This window comes from Eptatretus burgeri, chromosome 2 (genome assembly GCF_056783735.1).
Source record: "Eptatretus burgeri isolate ZD-2024b chromosome 2, Ebu_testis_v1, whole genome shotgun sequence".
In the NCBI taxonomy this organism is placed as follows: domain Eukaryota; kingdom Metazoa; phylum Chordata; class Myxini; order Myxiniformes; family Myxinidae; genus Eptatretus; species Eptatretus burgeri.
Window position 1 is genome coordinate 142,781,826 of NC_140962.1, and position 19,666 is coordinate 142,801,491.

Consider the following 19,666-nt stretch of genomic DNA (forward strand, 5'->3'; position numbering starts at 1 on the left):
TCAGACTAGCATCAGGAAACAGTGTCTGTCAAGACTCCCACCTTGCTCTGCTTACGGTCGAGGTAGAACTGATGTTGGCTGATTGCCATGGCCCATATAGCTTTGATCAAAGCGGGGCTGCCATACCAGGCATGGCTCACGATGCCCGCCTGTCCAAAGGTTCTGCGGCTGCTTGCGGCCCTGGAAAAAAAAATTGATGAAGAAGTTATCAGCAGCATCGGGCTGATCATATATTACGTGTTTTCTTTCACTCATTGGCGGTCGGGATATGGGAATAGCCATGAGTGCGTTTGCGGAGATGTGTGCATGCCCGTTGATAAAGCTCACGATGAATGGGAAAGCCATTATAAAAAGCTGTGCATACGAGATTGAGAGGGAAATGGGTGGGCTGGCAGGATTGTCTGAAGGTATGAACACTAACTTATGAACTGTCTGGCCTGGGTTTGAATCTCAGCTCAGCTATAAACTGTTATCGTCATTTTCACAGGCAGGGCAAGGCATCAATGTGTGCCATTCTTCGGATATACGTTAAACTGGACATCTTGAATGCCAGCATTAGTTGGTGGACCTTAACCCTTTGAACCTTGAGCTCCTGGGACTTTCAGCTCTCCCACCTTGGGCTCCCTGGAAAAAAAAAAACATATGTCCGCTCGGGTATATGAAGGTTTGAATAGTGCCTGGTAAACTGGCCACTAGGGTATATGGAGGTTTGACTAGTGGCTGGTAAACTGGCTGCTCGGGTACATGGAGGTTTGACTAGTGGCTGGTAAACCGTCCGCTGGGGAATATGGAGGTTTGAATAGCGGCCCTTTCACCGGTCGCTAGGGTTCAACGGGCAGTCCCCTAGTGTACATGTAATAAGCTCCTTATGTCACCATTTGAGAAAATGATAAAGACAATAAGAAAAGAGAAATTGAGAAAGATGGCTCAAAGAGTGAGGGCGACACTCACCGGCGAGGATCGTGCACTTCGACCGAAAACTTTTTCTCTTTAAAGTACAGGTTCTCGAGTTGTTTCCACTGGAACACCTGTGGGAAAGATCAAAGATTGCGATGTAGCTGTTTGATCCTTGATTCAAGTCACACTTCCCAACCTGGGCTGAACCATGTTGCTCTGGAGTCAAGATTATCTCACGCAACAACGAATTGATAGATATACGTTAAAGGCGAAATGGAATGCGAATGGTACATCATTGACGGATTTCACAACCAATTCACAAACTCCTGTGGATATATATATATATATATATATATATATATATATATATATATATATATATATATATATATATATATATATATATATATATATATATATATATATATATATATATTTCTCCAGATTTGTTTTTCGAAACCTGGAATCAAACATACAAGGACCATGTTTAATGCAAATTGTACAAGAGCCAACAAACATTTGGAAACTAGACAGTTCATGGAACACCTTACCCCACGCAGTGTTTAAGTATATAATTCAATGGAAATAAAATGATGCTTTTAAAGATCAGATAAGAAAAAATCCAGAAGTTTAGCGACGTTGAAGCAGTCTTATACACCACCGTATTTAACATGTCCAAGTACGGCAAAACTGGAGGTTTTTGGACATGGTCGAAAGGGGATTTGTGTTCGACAGTGTTCAAGTATATGATTCAACTTAAATGAAAAAAAAAAGTTGTAAAAGTCGTCTAAGTAATTAATTCAGGAAGTTTACTGCTGATTTACTCAGTGTCTATTACATCTCACTATCGAACACGTTACATTAGTGATTCGCGCCTGTTGTTTGTGTCCTTTATGACGTCCTTACAAACAGTGAGTTTCCTGTTTGGAATGATTTTCAACTTTGTTTGAGTGCCGCACAGACAGAGTAAAAAAAAACCTCACTCCTCTCTGCGCACGTACGATCAGGTTGAATTCAGAGCCGAAACACTGATACACTTCAGGTTCGTTTTCAGATTCATTTTCCGATTAGTGTTCAAAATATAACATTCAATTGAAATCAGGTTATTCCTCGATGATAAACTGACGTCTGTAGACGGACGGATGGACAGACGGACAGAAGAAAACTTATTGCTTAACCGCGTTTATCGCTTCGCATGGATGTGGGGTAACAACAAACACCGATTTCGTTCAGCCACCTTTGTTTCAAATCCAACCCCCATCCCCCACTCCCCAAGCCATGGCACAAATAAATTCAACAGCAGCGTCATGAACAGGTGAACGAACTGACACCTCACATCGACAAAGATCTCCACACTCCCCCAAAGGGGAAATTGGTGGTTATTTACGAAAGATTTTCAAAAGCCTTACATCGACACCAGTCTTGGACAGTGCTGGTTCAGAATGGATGTCTTCATCAGCGAGATGAAACAATCAGGCCTAAGCTGATGGAAGAAGCCATTTTACCGGTTCTGAAATCTGAAGCAGGTTATGAAAACATGGGTTGTCTAATTTTATAAATAAATATTTACGGGAGGAGGTGGAGGAGGAGATTGGGACCAGACTCTGTGCAGAGCGTTGGTGCTGCTTAAGCAGTCTCCTTGGCTATTGGGCACAATCCTGGACGGGTCGCCACTCCGACAGAGGATACCAGCATGCTAGCACTCATTTTGCCGACCTCGGAAGGATGACAGGTCGAGTTAACCCCACCTGGTATTGATTCAACAGCTGAGTGGGATTTGAGCTCAGGACCCTAGGATCCAAAAGCCCACCACCCAAACAAATAAGCCAACACCAGGCATAAACCTTTATAAGCATCCATGAAATAGAGAATAAATAATAAATAAAAAGTTATAAATTATAAAAGAAAACACTTGAAGAAGAGAAAGAAAGAAAATTTTGGGCCAGAGAAGATTAAAAAACATTGTACCTTATCGTCTCGACCGGTGAATTCTGAGTAAGTTTACTTATTGCATCTCAGTTCACTAGAATCGCATACTGTACAAGTGGATTCTCAACCAGCAAGGCCACTCTACCAAAATCGCCGGATCATTTTGGTTTGTGGTTGTGCTCATGGGAAATGATGTTTTGTTCTAACTCTGGCCTACTTCTGGCTAGAACTAGTTTTGAACTTTCTGGTGGAGACAATCGGAGTCCAAGTATATCATTAACATAACGGGGCTGGCAGGATGGCCTCGAGGTAAGCACACTTTCCCCCTGAGCTGCCGAGCCTGAGTTTGAATCCAGACACAGCAATAAACTGGTCATCCCGGTGTTTCGTGTGCAGGCCGAGGCACCAATGTGTACGTCGTCCCTCGGACGGGCGTTAAACTGGGTGTTCCGTCTGCCAGTATTACTTGGTGGACATTAAGGATCCTACGGTGTTTTCATAAAGAGTAGGTGAGCTGTTGCCGGAACCCTGAACAGATTCCAAATTCCATGCTCTAACCTGCAGGGGGCACTGCATCAGCAGCACAGTCACACCCTCATCCGATGACATAAAGCAGCAGCCACGTGCTGCACATGGAATTAAACGAATTAGCATCATGGAGTCGATGAACCACTCACGTGCATGGAAATTCGCAGCACCGTGGAACCGCCACATTGGTTAAACAGCTTCGAGAGGTACAGAAGAGGCCGCAATCTAATTTATCATCGAGTTTCACAGCTTCTTGATCATCTTATGGTTATTGATGCTGAGTTTAACTAAAATGGAACTTCAATTTGTTTTTAATCATGTGGGGCTCGTTGAGTCTTAACTCATCAGGTGACTTCCAAAAATAAAACTCCTTCCTCATGAATGCCTACACCGAGCTGGAGGGAACTCAGCCATGAAACCACATGAGCACAACCCGTCGATTCTGCGAGGAAGCTCCGGACTTTCCGACTTGCAACACAATGACGATGCATCATGTCATGGGAGTAGGGGAAAAACAAGGACAGGAGTGTTTATATACTGCGCTTGTGGCCAAACACTTCAAATGAATCCATAGCAACAAGTCATGGTTTAACTTCATTGTTATCTGAAAGATGATATGATGATGTAGCCATGTGATAAAGAAGTGACAAACATTGTGATTAAAAGCAATGTAAAGAAATGAAGGCACGAGTACGTCTAAGATCATAAGCTTGAACAGTGGCAGAGAATACGAAACATGTCAAGTATTTTGGTAGAAGGTATTTGAATATTTTCCTAATGAGAGAGGCGGAAGCCATGAATCATCACTGAAAAGTGACACACACACACACACACACACACACACGATTTTCATATAAAGCATTGTGTCATTGTTCAGCTATATTTTATTAGTAATCAGCCGTTTAAACCCCAATGCAATCAACTTGAGAAATCTCATGAAATTACAAACAAATAAATAAATAATGATAATCTGAGAGCACATGGTGTCTCACAGTTGTGTCACTATATCACACCGAGATTAAAATCTTAAACAACAGGAAGAAAGTGTTGCAATGGACTGTGCAAGTGTCACCGCGCAAAGGGGGTACGAGAGGCAAACTACAGCGTGTCAAGGAATGGCACTCCACAAATTTAAACAAGATTCCATTTCCATCATGCTGGCATCAAGCAAGATCACACGGAAGTCATCGCAATTGTGTGCGGTACTCAACATCGAAATATGATTGTGGCCTGGACCATTTGAGTAGAAAACATCAACTTTTACAACAAGTTTCTCGCTTGCATGCCAGAACAGGTTCACAGTGAAACTACACAGCTTTGTACTTAAAACCGAGACGGGTTTAAAAGAACCGAGCACTATGCATGCGCACACAGAAACTTTCATCTGTCCTACTAAAGTGCACCGAGGGTTTAAAGCCTTTTGAATGAACTTTAAAAAAGAAGGAAGGGTGACAAATACGGTTTCTGTGGCCAGACAGTCATCAGACGCCCATGAAATAATGCTTCTCGTTCTGCCAACCTCCGCTCTGGATAAATGTTCCGACATGCCCAGCACTGGAAAAGGCTTAAGTAGCTCCATGACATTAAATGTTGCAAAACCAACGAGCTTGATGGTCTGGCAAGAACCTTTGATGCTCGAGAAAAAAAAGAAAATAAATCAAAGCGCAAATCAATCCCATAATAGTTATGCATAAAGTAATTAAGTACTTAAAATTGTTTGGAAAATAAATTTCAGTAAGAATGAATTGCACTCTGTGGTTAACCAACGACTTACCACTTTCAATGTTACCATACAGTTACAGTCTTATAACTTGATACAACGATACCACTGCATGTAAACTTGAACTCATAACCACCTACAGAAATAAAAACAATAATCAGAATAAATAATTCTCTTAAAACACATTTTAAGCTCGCCAGTTCGAAGAACAGAGAGCTATAGCGATACCCCGGCGTGAGCGTGAGCGTGAAAATGTTAAAGTTTTTGGTGCAAGTTATTTCCTTTCTAATGTTTTTATCTACCACTATTTTTTACTGATTACAATATACAAATACATTTTTTTTTAAAAATTATTTGGATCAGACTTCACTGCAATGCTTTATAAAAAATATTATTACACTAGTCTTTTAAAAACGATAAATGTATAAACAGGCGAGCATTGGGTGGCTTTGACACCAACTCTCTGCTTAATAACAATCAGGATCTTCATGGAGGAAATTGTTTCATCTATAAACATATTTTCAAGTGTTTCAGTTCTATGGTTTAGCTGTGAAAGAATAACGTACAAATAAGCAAACACATAAAGGTCCCAAATGTTGGGTGTAGGTACTCCAGAATCCTGGCAAGGTTTTAAGCGACCACACGTTGGCCTTGACATCTGTTTTAAGGCCACCAAAATCCCCTCTAAAGTGAATATTGGGATGTGGGGTCAGGCAGTACTGCCGCTGGCCCACAGGCAAAAGGTAACCACCATGAGGCCAATAACTCCACAGCTTTTCAAAGTACGTGTCAAGAAACTACGGCCAGGAAAAGCTCACCTGGCTGGGCAGTTCCGGGTAGCCTTTGCTAGTTATTATATCATAAGTATTGCAATGACATTAGAAGATATCTGAGTGCTGTATTATTATAATTTGTTATGTGATAATGAACAAATCAATACAGTATTTGGAAATTGAACCTGGAGCACACAGCATTATGAAACAAATGCTCAGAAGGGAACATGACACAGGTGAACCCAAAACCAAAGTTCTTATGAAAATAAATAAATAAATTGATCCATTTATTAAATATACCTTAAAAAAAAAGCGACATAGAATATCTCCTTTAAATTACTGTACAAAAGGAAGATGCATAAAATATCTCCTCGGCTAAATGATTTTTAAAAAGGAAAATCCATAAAACATCGACTTTCATGGATCGTAAGAAAGGAATATCCATAAAAACATCTCCTTGAAATGATTGTAAGAAAGGAAGATCCGTAAAACATTTCCGTTAAATGATTGTAAGAAAGGAAGATCCATAGAACATCTCTGTTCAATGATTGTAAGAAAGGAAGATCCATAAACATCTCTGTTCAATGATTGTAAGAAAGGAAGATCCATAGAACATTTCTGTTAAATGAGTGTAAGAAAGGAAGATCCATAAACATCTCTGTTCAACGATTGTAAGAAAGGAAGATCCAGAGAACATTTCTGTTAAATGATTGTAAAAAAGGAAGATCCATAAACATCTCTGTTAAATGAGTGTAAGAAAGGAAGATCCATAAAAATCTCTGTTAAATGAGTGTAAGAAAGGAAGATCCATAAAACATCTCTGTTAAATGATTGTAAGACAGGAAGATCCATAAACATCTCTGTTAAATGATTGTAAGAAAGGAAGATCCATAAACATCTCGCTTATATGATTGTAAGAAAGGAAGATCCATAAACATCTCTGTTAAATGAGTGTAAGAAAGGAAGATCCATAAACATCTCTGTTCAATGATTGTAAGAAAGGAAGATCCATAAAACCTCTGTTCAACGATTGTAAGAAAGGAAGATCCAGAGAACATTTCTGTTAAATGATTGTAAGAAAGGAAGATTCATAAAACATCTCTGTTAAATGATCGTAAGACAGGAAGATCCATAAACATCTCTGTTAAATGAGTGTAAGAAAGGAAGATCCATAAATATCTCTGTTCAATGATCGTAAGAAAGGAAGATCCATAAACATCTCTGTTAAATGAGTGTAAGAAAGGAAGATCCATAAACATTTCCGTTAAATGAGTGTCAGAAAGGAAGATCCATAAACATTTCCGTTAAATGATTGTAAGAAAGGAAGATCCATAAACATCTCTGTTCAATGATTGAAAGAAAGGAAGATCCATAAACATCTCTGTTAAATGAGTGTAAGAATGGAAGATCCATAAACATTTCCGTTAAATGATTGTAAGAAAGGAAGATCCATAAACATCTCCGTTAAATGATTGTAAGAAAGGAAGATCCATAAACATCTCTGTTAAATGAGTGTAAGAATGGAAGATCCATAAACATCTCTGTTAAATGATTGTAAGAAAGGAAGATCCATAAACATTTCCGTTAAATGATTGTAAGAAATGAAGATCCATAAACATCTCAGTTAAATGATTGTAAGAAAGGAAGATCCATAAACATCTCTGTTAAATGATTGTAAGAAAGGAAGATCCATAAACATTTCCGTTAAATGATTGTAAGAAAGGAAGATCCATAAACATTTCCGTTAAATGATTGTAAGAATGGAAGATCCATAAACATTTCCGTTAAATGATTGTAAGAAAGGAAGATCCAAAAACATCTCTGTTAAATGAGTGTAAGAATGGAAGATCCATAAACATTTCCGTTAAATTATTGTAAGAAAGGAAGATCCATAAATATCTCTGTTCAATGATTGTAAGAAAGGAAGATCCATAAACATCTCTGTTAAATGAGTGTAAGAATGGAAGATCCATAAACATTTCCGTTAAATGATTGTAAGAAAGGAAGATCCATAAACATCTCTGTTAAATGAGTGTAAGAATGGAAGATCCATAAACATTTCCGTTAAATGATTGTAAGAAAGGAAGATCCATAAACATTTCCGTTAAATGATTGTAAGAAAGGAAGATCCATAAACATTTCCGTTAAATGATTGTAAGAAAGGAAGATCCATAAACATCTCTGTTAAATGAGTGCAAGAATGGAAGATCCATAAACATTTCCGTTAAATGATTGTAAGAAAGGAAGATCCAAAAACATCTCTGTTCAATGATTGTAAGAAAGGAAGATCCATAAACATCTCTGTTCAATGATTGTAAGAAAGGAAGATCCATAAACATCTCTGTTCAATGATTGTAAGAAAGGAAGATCCATAAACATCTCTGTTCAATGAGTGTAAGAATGGAAGATCCATAAACATCTCCGTTAAATGAGTGTAAGAATGGAAGATCCATAAACATTTCCGTTAAATGATTGTAAGAAAGGAAGATCCATAAACATCTCTGTTCAATGATTGTAAGAAAGGAAGATCCATAAACATTTCCGTTAAATGATTGTAAGAAAGGAAGATCCATAAACATCTCTGTTCAATGATTGTAAGAAAGGAAGATCCATAAACATCTCCGTTAAATTAGTGCAAGAAAGGAAGATCCATAAACATCTCTGTTAAATGATTGTAAGAAAGGAAGATCCATAAAACATCTCTGTTAAATGATCGTAATACAGGAAGATCGATAAACATCTCTGTTAAATGATCGTAAGACAGGAAGATCCATAAACATCTCCATTAAATGAGTGTAAGAAAGGAAGATCCATAAACATCTCTGTTCAATGACTGTAAGAAAGGAAGATCCATAAAACATCTCTGTTCAATGATTGTAAGAAAGGAAAATCCATAAAACATCTCCATTAAATGAGTGCAAGAAAGGAAGATCCATAAAACATCTCTGTTAAATGATCGTAAGACAGGAAGATCCATAAACATCTCCATTAAATGAGTGTAAGAAAGGAAGATCCATAAAACATCTCTGTTAAATGATCGTAAGACAGGAAGATCCATAAACATCTCCGTTAAATGAGTGTAAGAAAGGAAGATCCATAAACTTCTTCTTCTTCTTTCGGCTGCTCCCGTTAGGGGTCACCACAGCGGATCATCCGTATGATCCGCATAGTTATTTGGCACATGTTTTATGCTGGATGCCCTTCCTGACGCAACCCTGGTCGCCTCTTATGACACAGGGATATGGTACACCAATTTTAACCGGGGTATACACCGGCCCAGTACACTGGTACTCATTTCGCCGACCTCGGAAAGATGACAGGCTGAGTCAACCCCCTGGTGTATTAATTCAGTGGCTCAACAGAGCTTGAACTCAGGACCTTTTGGATCCCAAGCCGCTACCACATCCACTGCGCCAACACCAGGCTTAAAGGAAGATCCATAAACATCTCCGTTAAATGAGTGTAAGAAAGGAAGATCCATAAAAAAAACACCTTTAAGTAAGTGCGAGAAATGAAGATCCATAAACATCTCTGTTCAATGATTGTAAGAAAGGAAGATCCATAAACATCTCTGTTAAATGATTGTAAGACAGGAAGATCCATAAACATCTCTGTTAAATGATTGTAAGAAAGGAAGATCCATAAACATCTCCGTTAAATGATCGTAAGACAGGAAGATCCATAAACATCTCCGTTGAATGAGTGTAACAAAGGAAGATCCATAAAAAACACCTTTAAGTAAGTGCAAGAAATGAAGATCCATGAACATCTCAGTTAAATGATTGTAAGAAAGGAAGATTCATAAACATCTCTGTTAAATGAGTGTAAGAAAGGAAGATCCATAAACATCTCTGTTCAATGATTGTAAGAAAGGAAGATCCATAAACATCTCCGTTAAATTAGTGCAAGAAAGGAAGATCCATAAACATCTCCGTTAAATGATCGTAAGAAAGGAAGATCCATAAACATCTCAGTTAAATGATTGTAAGAAAGGAAGATCCATAAACATCTCTGTTAAATGATTGGAAGAAAGGAAGATCCATAAAACATCTCTGTTAAATGATTGTAAGAAAGGAAGATCCATAAAACATCTCTGTTAAATGATTGTAAGAAAGGAAGATCCATAAAACATCTCTGTTAAATGATTGTAAGAAAGGAAGATCCATAAAACATCTCTGTTCAGTGATTGTAAGAAAGGAAGATCCATAAAACATCTCTGTTAAATGATTGTAAGAAAGGAAGATCCATAAAACATCTCTGTTAAATGATTGTAAGAAAGGAAGATCCATAAAACATCTGTTAAATGATTGTAAGAAAGGAAGATCCATAAAACATCTCTGTTAAATGATTGTAAGAAATGAAGATCCATAAACATCTCCGTTAAATGATCGTAAGAAAGGAAGATTCATAAACATCTCCGTTAAATGATCGTAAGAAAGGAAGATTCATAAACATCTCCGTTAAATGATTGTAAGAAAGGAAGATCCATAAACATCTTCGTTAAATTAGTGCAAGAAAGGAAGATCCATAAACATCTCCATTAAATGATTGTAAGAAAGGAAGATCCATAAACATCTCCGTTAAATGAGTGTAAGAAAGGAAGATCCATAAACATCTCCGTTAAATGATTGTAAGAAATGAAGATCCATAAACATCTCCGTTAAATGAGTGTAAGAAAGGAAGATCCATAAACATCTCCGTTAAATGATTGTAAGAAATGAAGATCCATAAACATCTCCATTAAATGAGTGTAAGAAAGGAAGATCCATAAACATCTCCGTTAAATGATTGTAAGAAATGAAGATCCATAAACATCTCCGTTAAATGAGTGTAAGAAAGGAAGATCCATAAACATCTCCGTTAAATGATTGTAAGAAATGAAGATCCATAAACATCTCCGTTAAATGAGTGTAATAAAGGAAGATCCATAAACATCTCCATTAAATGATTGTAAGAAATGAAGATCCATAAACATCTCCGTTAAATTAGTGTAAGAAAGGAAGATCCATAAACATCTCCATTAAATGAGTGTAAGAAAGGAAGATCCATAAACATCTCCGTTAAATGAGTGTAAGAAATGAAGATCCATAAACATCTCCGTTAAATGAGTGTAAGAAAGGAAGATCCATAAACATCTTCGTTAAATGATTGTAAGAAATGAAGATCCATAAACATCTCCGTTAAATGAGTGTAATAAAGGAAGATCCATAAACATCTCCATTAAATGATTGTAAGAAATGAAGATCCATAAACATCTCCGTTAAATTAGTGTAAGAAAGGAAGATCCATAAACATCTCCATTAAATGAGTGTAAGAAAGGAAGATCCATAAACATCTCCATTAAATGAGTGTAAGAAAGGAAGATCCATAAACATCTCCATTAAATGATTGTAAGAAAGGAAGATCCATAAAAAAAACGCCTTTCAGTAAGTGCGAGAAATGAAGATTCATAAACCTCTCCTCCTTTAAATGAGTGTAAGAACAGAAGATCCACTAAGCATCGACTTTGTATGATTGAAAGAAATTAAGATCCATAAAAAGAATCTCCTCCAAATATATGTAAGAAATGATGATCCAGAAACATCTTCATATGAATGGAAGAAACGAAGATCCCTCACCCCTCAAAAAAAAACTTATACATTATTTTTTTTTTAAAGGAAAGATCTATGAACCATCTCCCCTTTAAGCGAAAGTAAGAAACAAAAGGAATGTTCAAAACAAATCCGAGCCCAGAAAGACTGTTGTCAATTTTCACCTGTTCCTGGGATTGGGAGAAGAAAAGATCTTTGGTTTTCAAGCTCGTACGTGTTGGACTTTACTTGAGGACTTGTTCCCGCTGCTGCTCGTGGTGCTTGAGTGACGATTTTCAAAAAGGGCTTGCCCTTACTGGGAGTGGCAGATACAGCATGACTATTGCACTGCCTTCCCCTTTCCCCACAACGAGGCGGAGCGGTGAGAGCAGGGGCGGGAAGTTTCGTATGGCCCATTGTTTTCACTTCAGTGTGAAATTTTCTATAAATACACCACGGAACAACTTCATTTTCCAGAATACGCAGTGCACAGTTCGGCAATAACTTCACCCACTGTGGGATAAACCTGATGCCCGTAAAAGAGCCTTCCTTCCCTTATTCCATTTGAGCGCAGCATCTGGACCTTAAACCCAGATATTGGAAAACAGATTTTAATATCCCTGAACTTCCAAGCAAACCCTTTTCAATCTGCTTAGCTTAACAACCTTGAAGAGGATAGAATAAGTACGTCGTGTGTGCCATAAAAATATTAAATGATTTCGCAATTTTATCTTTTCAAGAGAACGAATTAAGTACACCTCATCTTGAGTACAGTGTCACAAGACGAAAGGAAACCTCAGATTGTCAGATGTTTACCATATAAAATTGTGACTAAGCCGATGTCTACCTTACTTGAAATGGTTGAAACTTCAGTGATTAAGAGGGTCATAGTTTGGAGGGGATCAGATTCGGTGGTGGTAATGTTTAGAGCGTCTGCTTTGTGTCAGGGAGGTTCGAGGTTCACACCCCATCAGTCACACCAAAGACTTAAAAAATGGTCTGTGCTGCTTCCTTGCTTAACACTCAGAATATAATAGGATAGAGCATGGACAAACACTGCTGGGAAGGCAATGGCAATCCACCCAGTATAGCCCTTGTCAAGAAACTGCCTTGGCAGCACCGATGCTCTGTAAAGAGTATGGTACATCAAAATTAAATCTGTTTGGAAGGATACTCTATTGAAATGGTTGAAACTTTAGTGATCAGAAGAGCGCGTGTGATAATCGAGATCGTCAATAAGTTACAAAGCCAGTCAGGTCTCACTACACCGTCAGTCGATGAATACCTTTTCACCCTCTGGGTCACCTTGCTCTTCTATGAGCCGAAATCTGGCAGTATTAAAAAAATAGAAGTTGCTTACATTTAAGATAAAACTATTTTGAGTTTTTTGTTTTTTTTAACAGGAATAGGGGCTCCTGGATGAGTGGGGTGAAAGGGAAACAGGATGCAACATGGAAGTAGCAACAGCCTGAAGGGAGCAGTTGCAGGTGAAATGGGACAGTGGGTGTAGGAAGGCTCAGAGGTATAATTTGGAGACAATATGAGGTGGCAGTAGGCAGTAGACTTCAAGTCCTGAGGGGGAAAGTCATGAGACAATCGGCTTGTGAGGAGGAAATTCCAACACAGTTAGTGATTTTTTTTTTTTTTTTTTTTTTGTATACCTTGGTCGAGGCTCGTATGAGAGCTAACACACAACTCACAGCAAGGAGGCATGAGACAAGAGGGGCGGGAGTGGAAGGGACAAATCATTGGGGAACAGACACAGGTGAACTGTGGAAGGGAGAGGGATGGGGATGGGACGGGGAACATGGCGAGGAGAAGATGGACATTACAGGGACTTTCAGGAAGGAAAGCAGGAGAATTGAAGGAAGTGGGCTTGGGTGGATTATCGGGGGTAGAAAAGATCGAGGATTTGGATGGGGGAAGATAAGAGGTGGTGGTGAACAGCTGTTTTGAAAGCCTGGAGGGAAGAATGGGAAAGAATAGAGTGAGGAAGTTTATTCCAAAGGCGGGAAAAAAGAGGAATGAAAGAGTGAAGATGAGCAGTGATTCGTGATTTTGGTAGTTTTACCAGAAGGGGGTTGTTGGCGGACCTTGAGCGCCCTGTGGAAATGTGGTTGGGACAAATCGCAGAGAGAGCAGGGGGCAAGGCTGGAGAGGAGTCGGTAGAAGACAGAAAGACCACCGACCAACCTGCGGTGATTGAGTGAGAGGCCCAAAGACTCAGCTTCATTGCGGGAGATGCCAATGATCTTAAAAGCCCTGGTTTCGACAGCGTGAAGTCGAGAAAGGTGGGAGGCAGGAGCACCAGCCCAGAGGGGAGAGCAGTACTCCATCAGGCTACGGACAAAAGCTTTGTAAGTGGTCAGGAGCTCAAGAGGGCCGAGGAAGGACTTTGCACGACGGAGGATTCCCAGTCGGCGACTGGCTTTTGAGGCAAGGTTGGAAATGTGACTTTCCCAGGAAAGGTCATGGCAGATAGTGAGACCCAGAAGCTTGAAAGAAAAGACTTCTTCCAGAGGATTGTTGAGAAAGTGGATGGGGGGGTTTTCTAAACGGTCCTTTCGAAGAGACATAGTGAGAGTGTGAGATTTGTCTGGATTGAAAGACATGTTCCACGTGTTGGACCAGTTTGTGATTTTATCCAGATCTGCAGTGAGCGAAGAAGCTGCTGCTTGCCGGTCTGAGGGATGACAGATGGTACGGCAGAGGGTGGAGTCATCGGCAAAGAGAAATAGAGGATTTTCCAGAGAGTCTGAGAGATCATTGATGAAAACCAGAAAAAGAACAGGGCCCAGAACGCTACCTTGAGGAACTCCAGCCTGGACAGGAAGAGGGGATGAAAGAACTCCATTTAGGGCCACACGTTGACTGCGACAGGAGAGGAAGTCTGCGAGCCATGAGTGGAGATGGCCTTGAATACCATGGGAAGAGAGTTTGGTGAGTAGGGCAGGGTGCCAGACTGTGTCAAAAGCACGTGATATGTCCAGGGATACGGCTCGGATTTCCTGTCTGGCATTGAGGACCTCCATCCATTGATGGGAGAGCAGTAGCAGCATATCTAGGGTAGAGTGACCTGGTCTGAAACCAAATTGATGATTGGAAATCAAGCCATTGGAGAAGAGGAAGGATTTCATGTCTGAAGCGATGATGGATTCCATAACCTTGCTGATGATTGGGAGAAGGCTGATTGGTCTATAGTTACAGGGATCTGTTTTTGCACCTTTTTTATGCAGGGCAGTGATGTTAGCAGATTTCCAAGCACATGGCAGATGACCTTGGGAAAATGAGAGGGTGAATAGAACAGAGAGAGGGTGAGCAAGAGCAGAAGAGCAGGCTTTGAGGACACGTGGGCTGATGCCGTCTGGACCGGTTGCAGAATCTGACTCGAGGTTTGAAAGCAAGCTCTCCACCTTGTCAGGAGAAAAGGATACAGAGTCCAGGGACAGTTGGGTGCGACTGGGTAAAGTGGGTAGAGATAGTGATGGGTTTAGGACACAAGATTTAGCTGCAAACACCGAGTTTAGACATTCAGCTTTATCACGTGTGGAATCAGCAGTGCGGCCATTTGAGGTAAGGGAGGGGATGGAGGGGGAACATACACCAGAAACAGATTTGATTAAACGCCACCAGGATTTTGAGGAGGGAGAGAGGTTTGAGAGTTCAGACTTGAGATGAGAAAGATGTTGTTTTCTGGCTCTCCTGAGGGTAGATACACACTTGTTCCGAGCTTTGTGGAAAGAACTGAGATTGCCCTCAGTTGGGTTTGCTTTCCATGAGGCAAAGGCAAGTTGTTTCAGGACAACTGCCTCGCCACAAGCTTCAGTAAACCAAGGACGGGAGGAAGGGTAAGACAACTGAACACGAGAGGGGATAAATCTGTGCATGAGGGAGAGCAAGTTTCTTTGAAAGAATTCCCAGGATGAGTTGATGTTTGAGAAAGTAGTGATAGGAGACCAGTCTGTAAATTTTGAGTTGACTGTTGCATTAGCCTCATTTTAACGTCTTTAATTATGAAAGTAATACATCAGACATAGCTGTTAATGTTCAATCATTGATGTGATTGAGAAGAAAGATTTCAGTCAAAATTTGTACATCTATCATGAAGCGTAGTGAATGATGAATATATATATATATATATATATATATATATATATATATATATATATATATATATATATATTGTTACGAATTAGCCAGTTCGGACGGCCTACGCATGACTGCTTCAGCCCAACTGCAGTTTCACGTCCGCCGAAAACCGGAATTCAGTCGGAGCTTCCTGGACAACTCCGGAAACCTGCTACGAGTGCCTTAACCCACCATAAACTGTCAATATTCTGTCCACGCGGTACAGGGTTAATCGCCGGATCTCGATATACCTAATTATCCGTGCAGACAGAAGTACCGAGAATTTATACCTCAACGGGACTCGTATGGAAACGAGCCGCTAAGCGCGCTCGTTCCGTGTGCGATGCCGAGCGGTTTTATTCGCCAAGTTCCGTCGGACCAAATGACCACTTTTATTTGGCTTTAATAGCTGGCTAATTTCCCGAACACGCCGTGGAAGTCAATGGGAGGAAATGACGCAATGAGCAGGTTGACATTCAAACAATGGGGACATTTATTTCAACAGGCAAGCAATCAATGGGGGAAGGGGACATGAAACAAGCAAAGCCTACAACCGATGTCTATTTATTATGTACAGGCACGCACAACCACAATTATACTTATAAAGACAAGGCGCCACAAAACACTTTCATACAAAACCCAAGAAAAGAAACGGGCTCGTGAGCCTTTATACCAACTCGGAGCCTAGGTGACTGAAGGCTCACAAGAGGCCGGGCAGGTTACCTGACTGCCCCTTGTGACGGCTCGAAGGTCTTCGGGTCGGTGACCCTGGATGTTCCTGTTTGGCCCTTGTGTCACCACGTGCCAGTTGCTTAGCGGCCGAGCGGCTTGCTCGGTTCCCCTCGGACGTCCAGCCTCCACTGCGGCCTGGTCGGTCGGGCCTGGCCAGCGACGCACTCAGAGAAGTGAACGGGTCTTTTGCTCTTTTAGAGTTGATGCTCTTCGTGTCCCGTTCACTACCTCAGCATCGCTTGACCGTCTCAGGGCCGTTCACCTGGACCACGACGCAGCTGCTCGACTCCAGAGAGGGACGAACATCCCGAGTGCCCGCTTGTCCACGCTACCGCCACCATCTGCCTCCTCCCCTGAATGCGTGCTCCGTGTGCCTTCCTCTCCCGCGACTGCCCATCTCCAGAGAGCGATGAATCTGCCGAACTCGTTCGAGTCCTGTCCTTATATTGGCCCGGGGTGAGCCGCTCTTTGATCTCTCACCCGAGGCCGGGCTCCGCCCACTTTACACCTCCGACCTCTCACCCCTGGTAAGCCTCGCTGGGCACCCCATGTTCGCCGTCACAGGTTGATGTCGGGGAAACCCTCGTTTTGATCAGATTATGTAAATCGGCTCGCGCCGCGGCGAGCACAATGGCGGCTGGTGCGGAGGGAGCATTGTTTGTCGATGATGATGGCGTTCTTGCAGGAGATGATGGCGTTGCGATGTTTGTTAAAATAAAAGATAGAGAAAGAATAACGGCTACCTCAAAGATTCGCAGCCCTTTACACATTGGTGGGGATTCTAACCTGAAACACATTTTATCGAAATAACATCTTCGGGGAACCTGAATGGTGTTTTGTGAATTTCCACAACCGCAACAATATATATATATATATATATATATATATATATATATATATATATATATATATATATATATATATATATATATATATATATATATATATATCCATATGTTGTAAGTATCACCAGCTACATGCTGGGATCTCTGGTACGACCTGCAATTTCTACTTTTCCAGACGGTACATTTATAGGCATTATCTATAGCTTAGCTGCACGAAGATAAACACATCTTACACTCTTCTTCGACATCTTGTATTCTTTTCAGGTTCTGCTCTCTGCACAAGTTGTTATGTGAAGGAATATATAACTGCCTAAATTTTTTTTATTTTTATCACAAATTGTAATCACCGTATATAAAGTGTCACTATATTCCATGATCTGGGCATCTTATACCGCACATTAGTGTACAAAGCGGTTGCCTTTACACACTAACGTGGGGTATGAGATGCCCAGACCATGCTATATCACAAAAACCAGAAAAGAGAGCAGAGTGACTTACCCTTCCTCAACGATGTCTGCCCACACACTGAAGATATATGGAGTCCCAGGCTCTGACTCATGGGGTAACCTAGTGGAGCATCAAGCTGTGCACTTTGTGTGGGTATCTCACACCACACGTTAGTGTTCTCGGGTTAAATCGTTGTTGCTGATGGTTACTTGAAGTTTGCGAAGAAGCTTGGGCTTGAGGGGGAGTCGAACTCGAAGGGAGGAGGGTGGCCATTTTCGTTGTGTGTGCCTGAAGTGCTCGGTGGGACTCTTCTAGATTGAACGCCATTGCCTTTTTTTCCCACTATTAAATTCCGGTTCAATTTTATGGTGGTGTTGCCTTCGTTATTGCACACCGCTACAATTATATAATGCCAACCATGGTGTCTGTCCATGCGTTTGTCGTCTCCTTTTTCCCACTTATCCACCCCCCCCCCCATTCTTCCCTTCTCCCTCAGGGAGTAGGGGGGGACAGAGAGGTAGGATTCTGAGGGGTGGGAGGAGTAAAGATGGGACAGAGTTACCAGGGTGAGGTTGAGACTTTGTTTGTGTGAGTGTGTGAGGGAGTGATTGGGTAATGTCAGTGGAGAGGGGGTGGGGGAGGGAGGGAGTGGGAGATAAAGGAGTTGTGGTGGGTGGGGATTAATGGTGGGGGGACTAGGGAGGAGGTTTGAAAGCTTGGAGTGGGGAGACGATTGAAGCCTTCAGGGTGTGGGGAAGGTTGAGACCTGGAGTTTGGGAGTGGGAGTTTATGACTTGGGGTTTGTGTGTGGGGGGGGGGGGTTGGTGGGAGGACTTGAGGACTTGAAGTCAGATTTTACATAACGCAGATTATCTGCAGGTACCTGCTAGTGTCTATTATGCAATGCGAACCGCGTTGTCTGTCCGTGCGTTCGTCTGTCTCCCGTTTACGGCAGCCGCTTCCCACGCTGCATTTGAAAAGTTGCCGATTGGTTGTGTTGCATTTTCATTTTACTTTTCTTGATGCAGTATAGTCAGTCACTTTATCGTCCTTTTCAGTAATCTTTGAAATCAACATGAACATGTGAATTAAAGTAGATTTAATACAGATCTTCAAGGAGTGAAACACAATTTAAAATTGCTATATATTGCCTTCTTTTAAGACAAATCCAACCCCCGCCACCCGATGTTGCACCACCATTTCACGGTGAGCGGTACAAGTAGCTCGGATCTTTGGCTCTGAGTGATACCAAGAGAGCAACACAATTAACCTTTTTTAAAGTCCATGAAATAATTTAAATTGATAGATTGACTTAAACTTTATCCCGTCAATGGGGACGAGTATTTTTTTTTACTAGAAAATGATCAAGTAAGTTTAGCGAATCAGCTACAACAATGCTCTCCAAAAGCCGGCTGACTTCCTGGTAAATGACTGTGATTGGACTTTGGTGACACAATCAAAGGCAAACATAATGACGCAGGAAAAAATTACTTTGAGCCGCAGTCATGCAATTCCTCTTCTACAGTTTATGAGCACAGAAAACATCCAGAGGCTGCATGTGCCATAAAAACGACCTGTGCCCGTGCTGTGTTTCGGTGAAGGCTCAGCATGCCACACCTGTCTTTACAAAGCCAACCGCACGCCATCCATAAATGCTTGACAAAGCTCCACGCCTGGCCGACCCACCCCGCCCTGACCCCTGCATTCCACAGCACGGTTCAGGGTATGGAGCCATTCTGCATGCAGTCCAAGCATGGTAGTTAATAGGCATGTTTTGTCAAGCTCTGAACTCTAAAATCAGGAAGCAGCGCAATGTTGCCATTCATCCCAACACTATTGTTAACCTTATTACTGGACTTACAAAATAACTTAACAGGGCCAGCTGGGGAGCAGACAGTGTGCTGGTGAAGACATGAAGCTGGATGATATCCTCTCAATATGAACATGTCGGTTTGAAAGATACTATAAAGTGAAAAGAGGAAACGAAGGGAGAAGGATATGAGATAGAGGAGGGAAGGAAAGCATGGAGAGAGGAGGAAACAGGTGGAGGATATTTGAGTGATTGAAAGAGAAGGGGCTTGTGTGGAGAAAACAAGA

The 19,666-nt window shown here is 41.1% G+C and overlaps 1 protein-coding gene across 7 annotated transcripts in view; it reads right to left on the reverse strand.

Annotated features, from left to right (window-relative positions):
* LOC147033385 (FERM domain-containing protein 4A-like) overlaps nt 1-19,666 on the reverse strand; it is a 213,140-nt gene that overhangs the window by 39,144 nt on the left and 154,330 nt on the right. For all 7 annotated transcript variants that reach the window (XM_085853873.1, XM_085853889.1, XM_085853864.1 and 4 more), the window contains 2 exons: nt 952-1,028; nt 42-180 (listed from right to left, as the gene is read on the reverse strand). In XM_085853873.1, coding sequence (XP_085709999.1) covers nt 42-180; nt 952-1,028 — 216 coding nt within the window. The remainder of the gene's footprint in view (nt 1-41; nt 181-951; nt 1,029-19,666) is intronic.